At 44.3% G+C, this 15,913-nt stretch overlaps 1 protein-coding gene across 1 annotated transcript; it reads right to left on the bottom strand.

The window, feature by feature from the left end:
• Window positions 1–4,531: 4,531 nt before the first annotated feature.
• On the bottom strand, window positions 4,532–8,274 carry LOC143961763 (E3 ubiquitin-protein ligase TRIM39-like). The gene has a single exon (XM_077471103.1). It carries the CDS (start codon window positions 8,244–8,246, stop codon window positions 6,618–6,620), a length of 1,629 nt encoding a protein of 542 aa, XP_077327229.1. The 5' UTR covers window positions 8,247–8,274; the 3' UTR covers window positions 4,532–6,617.
• Between the last annotated feature and the right edge of the window lie 7,639 nt (window positions 8,275–15,913).

A 15,913-nucleotide genomic window follows, 5' to 3' on the forward strand; every position in this document is an offset into this window, starting at 1 on the left:
ACAGATGACACCAAAAGACTAAAAAAACGTAGCCACACTCTTGAGCGCCTGTGGTGTCAGACTCACAAAGTCTTCAACCAATATAAATCCGCCCTCCAAAAATAAAATTCTTGCCTCCACACTGCCAAGCAGACCTATTTTAATCACTCTTGTTATTAACTTATTACCCCACCCCCATCAACTCTTCTCTACCTTCAACTCTCTTCTTCTTCCTCCACTGCCTCCACCCACTAACTCACTCACTGCCCAGGAGATCGCCAATCACTTAAGAAAAATAAGACTGATACAATTTGTGAGGAGATCTCCGTTGTACAGATACCTTCCCTAATTAACACTCCATGTCCACAGATACAATCATTGCTTCCCTCATTCAACCCCGCTGATACTATAGACTAAACTTTTTTCTAACACCCACCTAACCACCTGCCCCCTGGACCCTGTTCCTTTGCAAGGCTCTATTCTACACCCTCTAACTCACATCTTCAATCTCTCCCTCTCTTCTGGCATCTTCCCCAACTCTCTGAAGCATGCACTAGTCACCCCCATTCCTTAAAAATCCCTTACTGGACCCCACCACTCTTTACAACCTACGCCCTATCTCCTTACTCCCCTTTTCCTCCAAACTCCTTGAATGTCTGGTCAACAACTGACTGAGTGACCATCTCACTGAGAACAAACTTCTTGATCTTAACAAACCCCTCAGGTAGGGACTACACATACTTCTCATCCCTGCACAACAAATTTACACGCATAGATTACATTTTCATTTCACAGAGGGATATATCCCTTATAAAATCAGCCAAAATAGGTGTGCAGACCTTCTCAGATCACGCCCCCATATCGTTGCAACTCCAAAGAAGGAACACACACCGCCGCTCCCATACATGGAGGTTGAATCCCTCCCTGCTCACTGATAAGGAAAATATTAGCAAAATAGGGGATACAATCAAACTGTATTTCAAAGAAAATATCACAGAGGAGTTGTCGCCTCTCACAATCTTGGAGGCCCATAAATGCGTGGTCCGGGGGGAGCTCATACAGATGGGGGCGGCGAGAAAAAGAGTAGTAGAAAAGGAGACCAACGACCTCATACAGGCCATAAGAGACCTGGAAGGAAAACACAAACAATCATTAGCAACAGATACAGCAGTGGCTTTATTCGATTTAAGGAAAAAGCTACAAGCCCACCTAAGTCTTAAAGCACAGAAAATCCTTTTCCTTAGGAAGGGGTTCTTCTATGAACACAGTGATAAAACGGGAAAATGTTTAGCGAAAGCCCTTAAAGAAACATTACTATTGACGAATATCGCTGCAATTAAAACCAGCACTGGTCAGACAACACAAGATGTCACAAAGATAGCACAAAGATTTCTGGAATATTACTCCAACTTATATCATTTACCACAGACACATAAACCTAGAGACTTAACGGGGACAATGACAGAGATCACTGCTGATAGCGGACTCCCCACACTTGCTGAGGAGGACGCTCTGTCACTGGAAGAACCGATAACTGAAAGAGAACTCACCACAGCTATTAAAGAACTGAAAAAAGGGGAAAAGCTCCGGACCGGACGGTATGACAGCCCACTACTATAAAACCTTTTCAGAGATACCGATACCACACATGACAAAGACATTTAACCACTTTTGGGACCAACAAGCGTTACCAGAAGATTTTTTGAGGTCACACGTTATGGTACTGCCCAAACCCAACAAGGACCCCTAGATTGTGCCAGCTATAGACCAATTTCCTTATAGAATGTGGACCTGAAACTTTACACAAAAATTTTAGCGAATAGACTGCGACCACTATTGCACAAACTCATAGGCCCAGAACAGGTAGGCTTTATGCCTGGCAGGGAGGCAAAAGATAATGTGATCAAAGCTCTTAATCTTATACACAGAGCCCAAACAGGAAAATTTGAAGGCATGCTTTTATCCACAGATGCAGAGAAGGCCTTCGACCGGGTGTCGTGGGACTTCCTGTATGCGACCTGTTCCCACATAGGCCTGAGAGCACATATGCTATCTTGAATTAAGACAATCTACCATAACCCGACGGCACAAATCAAAGTGAATGGGACACTGTCAGACAAGGTGCTGATACATAATGGGACAAGGCAAGGGTGCCCTCTTTCGCCCTTGCTGTTCATACTCACCTTAGAACCGTTAATCCGCACAGTAAACTTGTCACCCTCCTTACATGGCTTCCAAGTAGGAGACAAGGCGTACAAATGTGCTGCATATGCGGATGATTTATTGTTCTTCATAACTCAGCCACATATCACTATGCCCAACTTGTGTAATATATTTACGCACTACAGCTACGTAGCGAACTTCCAAATAAATTACAAAAAATCAGAAACCTTAAATTTAATGCTTCGCGAGACCACGAGGGATGTTATATTACGCAATTGTAAATTTAAATGGGAACTCCGCTCCCTTAAATATCTAGGAGTTCTCCTGACCCCTAGCTTAAATTCGATATACAACCAAAATTTTTTGCCACTGTTACAAAACGTAAAAACAGATTTGAAGAGATGGACACTTAAACATTTCTCCTGGTTCGGCAGGGCAGCCATTATTAAGATGACGATCTTGCCCAGATTCTTGTATTATTTTCAAACCTTGCCCATATGGTTACCTGCAAACTTTTTTCGATCCCTGAATGCTATCCTTCGAAACTTTCTTTGGGCGTCCAAAAAGCCACGCATAAGTCTAGCACTACTCACCAGATATAAACGCAATGGGGGAATGGGATTCCCCAACTTCAAAAATGATTAGAAGGCTACGCACCTTACTAGAATAATAGACTGGACCTGTCATGCAGATAATAAAGACTGGGTGGCACTGGAAAACAGCATAGACTCTACTCCGGTGTCACATTCACCATGGATTCCGTGGAACCTATGCCCTAAGCAGCTAAAACAACATCCCCTCATAGGGACAACACTACAAATCCTACAAACAGTGACTCGAACGACAGGCCTGACTACTTCCCCTAGCCCATTAACACCACTAGTAGCTAATCCAGACTTTCCACCGGGCATGCACAAACCTATTCGGCAGCTCACATGCAGGAATTCACCACTTTTAGCCACACATTGTCTCGAAGGCAACAAAATGAAATCAATTTCAAACCTGCAGAAAGAACTGGGCTTAACCTATCTAGGCCACTGGACATATAGACAATTACATGACTACATTTCGAGCCCACAGAGGATTAAACATTTTATACGACCGCTAACACCATTTGAGGCGGTCTGTTTCCAGGCCACCACCTCTACGAAAAACATCTCCCTTACATATGCTTGGTTGTAATCCGCAGTCCTCCAGGAACCTAACAAACACAAGCTCTTCTTGGAAGCAGAACTAAATGTATCATTTACAAAAGATCAATGGTTACAGGCGTGTGTATTTGCCCATAAATGTGCAATTAGCACCCGACTACAAGAAACTTCTTTCAAACTTTTAACGAATTGGTATAATACGCCAATTAAACTGCATAACTGGTTCCCCGCGGTTCCGGACTTATGTTGGCGCTGTAACCGAGCTAAGGGCACTTTACAACACTTATGGTGGGAATGTGACCTAATTCAACCTTATTGGACTCAAGTGACTAGCATTATAAAACAAATAACCGATACAAAGATCCCACTAGACGCAAAATGCTGTTTATTACACATTACTAACCTCTCGATGAAAAATTATAATAAATCGCTGACGAGATTCCTACTTACAGCCGCAAAGGCGGTTGTACCTAGATACTGGAGAGATACTACGACCCCCTCAATCAAGGAATGGCTGGGAGAGGTACGTCATCTTCACAAAATGGAAGAGATTAGGGCTATAGCACACGAAAGCATAGACAAGTACACCGATACCTGGCAACCCTGGGTCATTTTTATATATTACTCTACATACGCCTCCCTGACACAAACCTGATGAGGGAGTGTCGCTGAGGACCCGGCCTGTCATTACCCTCTCTTTCTTTATAGACAACCACATCCTCTCTTTTTCCTTTTCATGGTGCCGGCCTTGAGAAAGGCGGCCACTTCTTATCTATCTTCTTTCACCACTTCTGGCTCTTTGATCACAATTCGCATGGTGTAACATCATCTGTATACTGTTAAAAATGAAAATATGCCTAATAAGGCTTTTGTAATGCTTTAATGTTTGTGTTTAGGTTTTATCTGTTACGCTATGAACGGCAATGTGCCTAACCCTTTTACAAGGGGATTTTTTTCTATATATGGATGTGACTACTAGATTAATAGGATCTTTGTTGATCCGCTCGAGCATTACATTGATGTCTGACTATGGAAAGTTATCTGACAGACGCTGATCGGCCACCACTGAAACCAAGATATCTAACAATGTGAGTCTGTAACTACTGTTGCTGAATTGTTGTCCAATCAGGCAGTTGCATCTGCAATTATTATGTTTTGTTACTATGTATTGTAACTGGATATTTCTTTAATAAACTCTAACTGTTAAAAATAAATAATAATAATAATAATAATAATAATAATTTCATAAAGAATCTTTATTTCACATTAACATTTCATTTCCTAATTCTCCCCCATCACCAGGACACATCTAGTGATTATAATACACCATCACATGATACATTATATTAGGATCCATTATAAAAGAGATCCCATAGAATTCTATTGGTGATCCATTCTATGGGGACACATTATATTGGGGACACATTCCAGTTCTAGTAATCATACATTATTATAGTGATATCATTATATTAGTGATAAATCCCATTATTTCTTTCATTAGTAAATCTCGGGATCATTTCTTCATATATTTCCTCTGAGATTTTTCCATCAATTTTCATCTCTTTCTATTTGTAGATCTATTATTCATTTCCATTTCTTCACACAATAAAATAATCAATAGAATAAACTCATTGTAAATGTATTAATAATAAGGAATGAGAGCATCTACACATTATAATCCTATAGATATAGAGATAGATATGTTCTTAAAGGGCCAGTACACCTCTATCTGTACTTTCCACATTGGGTCCCTCGGTAGCCATTTCCCTACTATGACATCACAGCTCGGACACAGACAATAAGTCATATTACACTCTGTGCTCTCTCTCAGCTCCGGCACTCTATACAATTCTTCACCGTCCCATCTCACTATACACAGTGCTCATATACTGGGAGGAGCCATTCAAATGAATGCCCCGCCCCCTTCTGTAGGTGACCCAAGAGCCGTACACACCCACTTATTCTTTCCTTTATTGTTCCTCCATCAAAGTCCTCACTAAGTCCCCAGTTTCCCGGGTATTGAGGGATCATGTGACCTTCTCCCAGCATGCAGTGTTCAGGCCTGAGCGGCCAATCACAGGACTTACATACTGTCACATGATGGAGAGGTGACATCATCAATCCTGTGTAAGCTCCGACATAACCCACCATGTATCTTACATGGGTGAGGACTCAGGGATCTGACATCACACCAGTGCGATTCCTGTGCGGGTTCCCTCATCACACCTCAATCACCGGACGGTCACACTGACATCTGAGAACCGCTGCGGGGGGTCAATGGAAAGTTAATGACGCCCCCAGATCACTTCGCAGATCGCAGTGCAAACGCTGAAATGGTGCAGGAATCGGATTGTATAGATGTGACACCCAATGTGATCCGATTCCAGTGAGGACCAAAAAAAGGGTCCGGCACCATTCTGGTGTGAATGTGATTTCAGTCACACATTTTGTACGGCTGAATTCACATCACACAGACATGACATGTGATCTGCACAGCAATGTGATCCCAGCCTTAGAAGAGATTTCCTCTCACTTCCTGTCCTGGTGACACCAATACAAGGAGTGAGAGAAATCTGTACAGGGACACAGACATATAAACATCTGACAGGGGCTCTAATCCTTCCTCTTCCTTATTATACTAAACATATCATTCTTATTTTAGTCTGTGTTCATGTTGGAGAGTTTCCCTCATTTCCTGTCTAGATAAATGTTGTCTCCGGGACAGGAAGTGAGGGGAAATCTCTGTAATGGAGCCCCGGATAGAAGAAAAAACACCTGACAGGGGATCTAATCCTGACCCACTCTGCCTAAAAACAGTCTGGGCTCTCTGATCACATTTCTTCTTCCAGTAATAAATCTCTAGATGACGTCTTCATAGATTTCCTCTCAGATTGTTCCATTTATTTCCATCTCTTTGTAGTATAGATTGTATGGAGGGGGAGGGGCAGAGAGGAGAGGTGACCCCATCCTATCCCATCACAGTGACCCCACCCCCCCTCTATGTCAGATCATGGCTGCCCCTCCCCCATACAGAAAGTATTATGTCAGATTGTCATGGGATATTGATAGATAGATAGATAGATAGATAGATAGATAGATAGATAGATAGATAGATAGATAGATAGATAGATAGATAGATAGATAGATAGATAGATAGATAGATAGATAGATTTCTCACTGACCAATAGGAACATGTTATTGTTACTCCAATAATTGGACAGATATTCTACCCAATCACAGCGATCAGTAAGAAATCTCACATTTATTTATAGTAGAAAAACTTGCAGGAAGCCCCTCCCACTGCTATATACTATTGGATGAATATTAAATGAATTCCCCTCCTTCGTCTGACATCACCAGACTGTGGGCGGAGTTCTCACATCTCCCGCCTCCCCCACATATCTTTATACAACCTTCCACTACAGCTATCACAGCATGGAGGGGCTCAGTGAAGGTGGTGGTGAAGGTGTGGAGGTGTCGGATCGGGTCACACAGATCATAAAAGGAGATCCGCCCGGCCTCATAATCCAGATATATCCTGACTCTGTTACTGGAGGGATTGGTGGGTAAGAGGATCTCTTTACTGTCATGTCTCACCTTATACTCATCATAATATTCCCTGTACAATGCCCAGGACTTCTTATTATCTCCAATCCATGCCTCCCCCCCTCTCCTCTCTATACTGGGGTAACACATCCCGACTATCCAGTCATCTGCCCCCCCGACATCCACTTCCCAGTAATGTCTCCCTGAGGAGAAACTCCGACTGCTCAACACCTGAGAACAATAATCCTGGAATCTCTCTGGTGTTTCTGGGTGATTGTGCTCTATATCTGACCAGGATACAGTTTTCCTGTCATCTGATATTTGTAGATAATTATAAGCTGTGTTTTCATCCAGTAATATGTCTGCAGCTCCCTGTATATAGAAGTATACATTTACCTCTGTTATTATATCAGATAAACCTGTGTGTAAGACCCCCGCCACATCCAGACCCCCTCCATCATGGAGGAGCTCCTCATGTCTCTCTCTGTCCTCATTATCTCCATCCTCAGTATCACACAAGTCCCCTGTGTCTGATTCCTGTAAGACAGTCAGTGGATCCGTCACGTTACACAGCTCCTCAATGTGACGCAACTTCCTGGACAGCTCCTCCTTCTTTATTTCCAGATCCCGGATGGAGATGGAGATCCGCTCTGCCCTACCGGAGATGTCCCTCAGGACTCTCTTCTCCAGGTCTTCCAGACGTCTCCTGAGATCTCTAAACAGGGCAGTGACTCTCTCGGTGTCACCAGCGGCTTCTTCTTCTACTTTCCTCCGGTGTTCCTGCAGACTCTGGACTCTTTCCTCCGTCTCCTCTCTCTTTGTCAGAAGTTTCTGCAGAACATTCCTCAGTGTCTCCTTCTTCTTCTCAGAAGCCTCATCCAGTGACTCCATCTCATGTCCTTTATGTCCTCCAATCACATAACAAGACATACAGACACAGGTCTCATCCTCAGTGCAGAAATACTTCAAAATTTCCTTATGGACGGAGCATTTCCTGTTCTCCATGGACAAGGTGGGGTCACATAAGATGTGTTCTGGGGACTTTTTGTGGACTTTCAGGTGTTTATCACACAGAGAAACCTCACAGTGCAGACAGGATCTAACAGCAGGTACAGGAGAGTCCACACAGTAAGTACAGAAGACCCCGGACTCCTCTTGATCTTGATGAGGAGACAGGAAGGTCTCCACTATGTTACGTAGTTTCATGTTCTTCTGCAGTGCAGGCCGATCCGGAAACTTCTCTCTGCATTCAGGACAGGAATATCCTCCAGACCCCTCCTGTGTATCCAGCACACCATCAATACAGACCCGGCAGAAGTTGTGACCACATCTCAGGATTACAGGATCGGTATAAATGTTCAGACAGATGGAACATTCCAACTCAGCTCTCAGATCACCAGACGCCATCGCTGACAGGGGAAGAGAAACTAAACTGAAAGTCTCTGACACCGGAGAGGAATGTGGATGGGGGAGGGGTGACGTCCTCCTACACAGGGTGAGGCTGGATGAATATTATAGCACACGGATATCAGAGTACAGAAGGGAGGAGATTCGTTTTGCAGTAGTAATGAGAATTATACCTCCCAACATTAGAAGAGAGAAAGAGGGAAAGACGGATGTGGAGAAGACATGCGGAGCACTAAGTGCAATGACATGAAAAGTAGAGATGACTACATCATGATGAAAAGGAAATTGGTTATATAACCATCTGAAGATTTACCCCCTTCATGGCCAGGCCATTTTTTATGATACAACACTGTGTTACTTTAACTGACAATTGTGCAGTCATGCAACATTGTACACAAATTAAAATTATATAATTTTTTCCTCACAAATAGGACTTTCTTCTGGTGGTATCTGATCACCATTGCATTTTTTGCGCTATAAAAAAAAAAAAACAACAATTTTGGAAAAAAAATATTTTTTTCTTAATTTTTTGTTATAAAACATATTCAATTAAAAACATAAAAAATTTAATTTCTTCATCAATTTAGGCCAATATGTGTCCAGCTACATGACCCTATGATGACCAACTGAGAAATGCATGCCTGCTCAGTCTCTCTATACATTGTAAGCAGCCTATGGGGTGGTACAGAACACATGGCTCTTTCCTGAGTGGCTCCGTCACGAGTGGCGCGAAGTTTCACCGCCACAGTTTAACGAAAGCAGGATAACTAAAGCTGAATGAAGATACAACAAGAACTCTGCTCCACTCTACAAGACGGCAAGAAAACCAGCATTTGACGTTTATTTTATATCAAGTCAGATTCCCACTCTATCCACTGACATCATCTCCTGCATTTGCTGCACCCACATGCTGGCATAAACACCAGGGACACTAGACACGTGCGCTCATGTACATCCCACCCCCATCTGGACTTCCTCACCCTCCTCCTTCTCCTAGTCTCAGGTGACATTTCTCCTAATCCTGGTCCGCCATTTTCCAACTGCAAGTCACATATCCAATACCCCTCCTCCTCTGGCAACCACCGCAATACACTCATGCCGCGTACACGCAATCGGAATTCTCGTCTGAAGAAGCTCTGATGGTTTTCCCGACGGAATTCCGCTCAAGCTGTATTGCCTACACACGTTCGCACCAAATTCCGACCGCCAAGAACGCATTGATGTCCATCATGTACTACGGGACTAGAAAAGGGAAGTTCAGCACCACGTACGGCACCCTTTGGGCTCCTTCTGCTGATCTCGTGTTTATCGCGTGTTTAGTTGAAGTTTGGTGAGAGACGATTCGCGCTGTTTAGACTTGTGCTTCAGATCGTTCCTGCTATACAGTTTGTGCTTGTCGGTGCGTATCTGCCTATCAGTGCATGTATTCAGTTCGCATTTGTTTGTCATTGTTGACTATATCTTGGTGTATAGTACGCTTTGATTTTCAGTGCTTATTGTCCGCTCGTTGCTGATTTGCATTTCGTTCTTTCAGGCATTGTTGTTTATCGGTGCTTTCTTTTGTCCTTTTCTGACCAGCCGACCATTTTGAAGCCATGTTACATGTACATACTCGAACAGGGAGGGGAGGAGTTGGTGAACCAAGAATTGGTTGCGCCAGCGTGATCAGTTCTCGCACATGCCTTTGCTGCGTGAGATCCGGGAGAATAATCCTGATGATTTCAGGAATTATGTCCGGATGACGGACCCCGTTTTTCACCGTCTGTTGGCTTTGCTGACCCCTTATATCAGCAGGCAGGATACCTGCATGCGGCAAGCCATCACTCCGGAGCAAAGGCTCGTCACCACGTTGCGCTACTTGGCGACTGGGAGAAGCCTTCAGGACCTCAAGTTCTCGACAGGCATCTCCCCCCAGGCTCTGGGAATCATTATTCCAGAGACCTGTTCTGCCATCATTCAGGTCCTGCAGAAGGAATATATGAAGGTAAGTTTTCTCCTTTAACATCACATGCTATGTATTTAATGTTTGCTAATGTCTTGTATTTCTTTCATCATTCTATAATTAACATAATTGTAATGAGCTGGGAATTTACTCTTTGTCCTCATGCATGTTGGAATTTTTATTGCTCCTTTTTTGTCCTTCATGCATATTTGCCTTCACTAACCCCCCCCCCCCCCCAGCATGTTTTTCGGGGCCCATATACTCCTATAGTCTAGTCACTTTACAATGTATTTTGTCAGCTCCATTGTAATGCTTTACCCTAAAGACCCCCTAAAATGTTTACAAATGTTATTGTTGTCCTTAAATTCATGAAAAGTGCCAGAGGCTTTTTTGGGGGGCCCAAAATCATTTGGAACTCCCCCAACCGCTAAGTCAGCTGATAGCAATCCTCTATCTGCTGACTTTGCCAACCCCAATACACACTCTACCTACCTCTTTTGTACTCAGATTTATGGATGAATTTATCCAAAGCATGTAGTACAAGGGCCTGCCTCAATACTTTCAAATGCTACTGTTTCATTTTTTCTTCTCATATTATTATCTTGATAGGTAATTGCAGAATCTACAAATGTGCTTCGATTTATTAATTTGTTTTGATGCCACTTCTTTAATTTCAAAGATTTTTATTTTCAAAGTACAAAATACAGGAGAATACAAAAACAATTCAGGTGCCAACATCAGAACATGAATATAAACCATAGTAGTCACACTACTGAGCATCTTCGATACAGACAAAAACCTTACGGTCCCCTGAGACATTAAGAAGTTGAAAATCTGTACTTATAACCAGTAATTACAGGGATAAGCATGTATTCGATCCATATTGTTATAAGTAGCATGAAAAAGGGGAAAGAAGAGGGGCGGATATCTGGGAGCCAGGGAGAACAGCCCAACACCCCTAATGGGAGCTCGCTGTGTTGGGCCGTCGCCCCCTCGGACCCCCGCTATTCCCTGTTCCCGATGCAAATCTGGGAAAGGCACAGGGCGGTAAGGAATTATGTGGAACTTTCTAAAGCTTCCAGGGGAGGCCCACTAATTCAGATGAGTAAAAAATTGGTATTCAACCTGGGTCCCTTCTGGGTCAACCGAGATGATTTGGCTCCGGTTTGGCACCACCATCACCTACTCTTGTAAAAGCACGAAGAGAAAGAAAGAAATAAAAAGAAGAGAGAGAGTTTGAGGGTTTTAGATAGGGAGAACACAGAGGGGAGGAGAGGGGGTGACAGGGGGAGCCAGGGGGAGCAAGTGGAGCTCGGACAGTTCTGAAGTAATAGTGTTAACTGAAAAGGTCGTCCTCAAGGGATGCAGACATTTCGACCCGCGAGGAGGAAGGGAAGGGAGGGAGAGGCATTGAGCCAGGTGACAGGAATGAAACTGGACTATGGTTACTTAGCTGGTCCTAGGTGGAGGGACTCCTGCAATGAGGGAGATGCCCACGTGTTGGGCCCAAGGTTCCCAAATAGTCTCAAACTTCTCTTTGTAATTCAGTAACATACTCGTGACTTTTTCTTGTGTCATGATCCATGAGGTCTTACGTTTAACAGCTCGGATCGAAACTTTGAGCTGTTTCCAAGCTTTCGCTATGGTGATCTTGGCCCCTAGCAACATATAGTGAATTAACAATCTAGTAGATTTGCCAGTCTGCGGGATAGAACCATTAAGAAGAGCTACCACCGGGGTTCTAGGAACCTGTATGCCCGTCACCTTATAGATTAAGTTGAACATCTGCTTCCAAAAAGACCTAAGCTTTACACATTCCCACCAAATGTGAGCCATACCTCCCGTCAACTCACAGCCCCTGAAACAGAGGGGACTGGTTGAGGGGAACATGTGAGCCAATCTGGACGGTGTCAGATACCATCTAGTCATCACCTTAAGATTAGCTTCTATTAGTGATGTAAACCTAACCCCTTTATAGGCTTTGTCAAAAGAGGAGTACCAGGACTCCAGGTCCCATTGAAACGAGAGGTCCCTTTCCCAGGCTTCCATGAAAGAGGACTTATTGTCGTTCTGAGCTAGAGCCTGGTAAATTACCGAGATTCCACCTCTTTGGTACGTGGCTTGTCCACACCATGCCTCATAATCAGTAAAGCGAGGGGGAGCCGGTTTTTCCTTCCAGAGCCCATGAAGGAAGTGTAGAATTTGAGAGAACCGAAAGAGTTCCGAGTTCGGAATCTCCAATTTCTTTTTGCAGTATGATAGGGTGATGGGGCCTGAAGCTGTGAAAAAGTGGCCAATCCAGTACAGCCCCTTATCCAACCACCATTTAAATGCTTTAATGTCTGACCCAGGTGGGAAATCACGGTTATTAAAAATGTGAGCCAGGGGGTGAGAGCTTGAGACCAAGAAAGAGTTCGGTTTCATTCGATCCCAGAGTGCTAGAGATTGAGATAGTATAGGAGAGAGGATGGGGGGCCGTTCCTTGTGAGGGATCCAGAGTAGATAATCTAGGGTATACGTAGGAACAGCCTGTCTCTCTATGTTCATCCAGTCAGGTTTTTCGAGTCTGGAGTATATTGTGGATAATTGAGCGAGTCTGGCAGCTTGGAAGTACCAAGACAGTCTAGGAACACCTAAACCTCCCTTTCTCCTAAGTCTATATAACGAGTTACATGGCAGCCGGAGTCCCTTTTTCCCCCATATGAAGCGCATCATCTTTTTCTGGAGGGATTGCAGGTGATCCGACCGGACGTTGATCGGAACTGCCCTGAATAAGTATAGCAGCCTGGGAAGAAACGTCATTTTGAGCGAGTGAATTTTACCCAACCAAGAGAGATTCCCCTGGGCCCAATTTTGCAAGTCTGCTTCTAATTTCTTGTAGGTAGGAGGAAAGTTGGCCGCATAAAGTTGTTCAACTTTGGGAGTCAGTTTGATCCCAAGGTAATCTAAGAAATTGTCTTTCCACTCAAAGTTAAAACTGCTCCGTAAGGTGGCAACCGTGGGCTGGGGAAGCGAGACATTGAGGGCGTGAGATTTTGAGTAATTAACCCTGAGACCTGACGCCCTTGAAAAGGTGTCAAGGAGACTGCATAGATTTGGTAGGGATGTGATGGGGGATGTAATGAAAAGGAGCACATCATCTGCGAATAGACCGCATTTATGTGTCTGAGATCCACAGGAAACCCCTTGTATGTTGGGGTTAGTGCGGATTCCTATGGCCAGAGTCTCAATAGCTATAGCAAATATCAATGGGGAGAGCGGACACCCCTGTCTGGTGCCCCTCGCTATGCTTAGTGATTGGGAATAGTGACCTAAGAGACGAATTGATGCCGAGGGTGTGGAATATAAGGAGTGTAGAATGCCCATAAACCTGTCACCGAACCCCCAACGTTCCATGAGTGCAAAAATATAAGGCCACTTTAAAGAATCGAAGGCTTTATGTAAGTCCATGGATAAAAGCATGCCCTCTTGCTTGGGATTCCCTTCCCAGTTGGATTGGAGGATCAATACTATATCAATAGCTCTTCGAGTTAGATCCGGCCCTTGGCGGCCCGGGATAAATCCCACTTGGTCTTTATGTACATATCTGCTAATAAAGGAGGCTAGCCTATTGGAAAGGATTTTTGTGAGAATCTTTAGGTCATTATTGATTAGGGATATGGGTCTATAGTTCTCTACTTCTTCCCAGTTCTTATTCGGTTTAGGGATGACCGAGATGTATGCAGAGTTCAACTGGGGGTCTAAGGGAGAGCCCTTGGTTAATGAATTGAAAAATTTAGCCAGATGCGGTACAAGGATGTCTACAAAGGTCTTATAGTATGGCACGGAGAGACCATCAGGTCCTGGGGCTGACCCTGTTTTAAGAGATTTTATGACATCCTTAATCTCCTCCTCGGAGATTTCAGCTTCCATGAGATCTCTGTGGTCCTTTGAGAGTGTTGGGATGGGCAAGTCCCTCAGTAAGGTCTCACCTGCATCCCGGTCATCCCCTGAGGTCGAGCTGTAGAGCTTGGCATAGTAATCCTGAAACGCCTTAAGTATTTTGGTGGGGTTGGCAGAGGGGGCTTGTCCTGCAGTTCTAATTTTGGGGAAAGTATTAGTATGAGTCTTGGGTAATAATTTGGCTGCCAGCATGGAACCAATCTTATCCTTCTGGTTATGAAATTTGGCACTGCCCCACCGGATTTCCTTTTCGGTTCTGGCGGTCAGAGCTAAGTTTAACTCGAGTCTGGAGGCGTCAACCAAGTCTGCCAGGGCCCTTGACGGGTCTTGTTTGTGTTGGGATTGTAGTGTTTTGAATTTGGTTTCGAGGTTTTTGATGAAGAACGTACGTTCCCTCTTAATGCGCGAAGCTATGTTTATGATTTTACCCCTAATCACGACTTTGTGGGCAGCCCATAGGGTCTCTAGTGAGATTCCTCCCATTGCATTAAGAAGGAAGTATTCTTTCAAGGCGTCCTCAATGTCTTTTGATGAGCTGGGATCGCTCAAAAGAGATTCATTAAGCCTCCAATGGAACCCTGCCACCCTTGTCACTACCTTGTGTATTGAGGCGCTTACTATTGAGTGGTCTGACCAGGAAACATCGATAATCGATGCTTTGTGTATAGAAGGGATCATCCCCGGCGGGACCAGGATATGATCAATTCTGGCATAAGATTGATGTGGGGAAGAATAGTGGGTGAAATCTCTCTTGGTTGGGTGCAACTCCCTCCAAACGTCTATCAGGCCATGTTCATGTAGTTTCCTAGCAATAGATAGGCTAGCCTTAGTGGGACGTGTAAGCTGAGATCCCTGCGGTCTGGATTTATCGAGCCCCTGATCAAAGGCGACATTAGAGTCTTCCCCAAAGATTACCCTGCCCTCGGTGAGGGGCCGGAGAAACCTTAGAAGGTCTTGAAAAAATTTGGATTGTCCCTTGTTCGGGGCATAATATGAAACTATGGTGTATAGGACTCCCTCAATTAGGCCCTTGACCAATATGTATCTACCCTCGGGGTCTCTGATGGTGGAAGAATGTTCAAATCTACATGATTTAGCGAAAAGGACTCCCACCCCTCTGGTCTTATTCTCGGCGTTCGCTAAGTAAAAATTTGGGTACCGTGGGTGGAGGAATTTGGGGTTGTACCGGATTGGGAAATGTGTTTCCTGTAGGAGGATAACATCTAAGTTAAGGGAGCGGTAATGTTCAAATGCTAGTTTCCTCTTACTGGGGGAGTTAAGTCCCTGTACATTGTGAGAGGCAATTCTGAGAGGCCTCTTAGTGTTGTCTAAGTGTGTCATAGAACCTCGGTGGTAAAAGGCTGAAGAAGTGGATATCTCTTACCCATAACGAGCTTCTTCCACGCAGATCTGGCAAATGGCGATGGGGTGATCCTGTCTGAGAACTGGACCATCTGTCGTGAACATCCTGTCACCTGGCTCCAAAGGGGAAAGGAGAGGGAGAAGGGGAGAAAGAAAGAGATAAGAACAAGAAAGTCAGACGTCTTCCAAGAAGATCTACGAAGCCCAGGGGAGGGTACCCCTAGGGTCCGCAGAGCAATAAACGTTGGCGTCTTTATTCAAGAGCCGACTCCCTGACTCGCAGAGACAAGGACCTGTCTCTGCGGTGAGGGTTGAGGCGCAAGGGGGTCACCTCTACCCCTTACTGAACTAAAAAACGTTAATATAAAGAGAAAACATCCCTCCGGGATAATCCCGGTACAGCACCAAAACTAAGTTAATC

Source organism: Lithobates pipiens, unplaced genomic scaffold (genome assembly GCF_037356315.1).
Source record: "Lithobates pipiens isolate NorthernLeopardFrog02 unplaced genomic scaffold, aLitPip1_a1.2 Scaffold_8, whole genome shotgun sequence".
In the NCBI taxonomy this organism is placed as follows: Eukaryota; Metazoa; Chordata; class Amphibia; order Anura; family Ranidae; genus Lithobates; species Lithobates pipiens.

What these genes read in the sequence shown, in the direction of transcription:
- LOC143961763 (XM_077471103.1), bottom strand. Translation starts at nt 8,246, where the DNA reads ATGGCGTCTGGTGATCTGAGAGCTGAGTTGGAATGTTCCATCTGTCTG.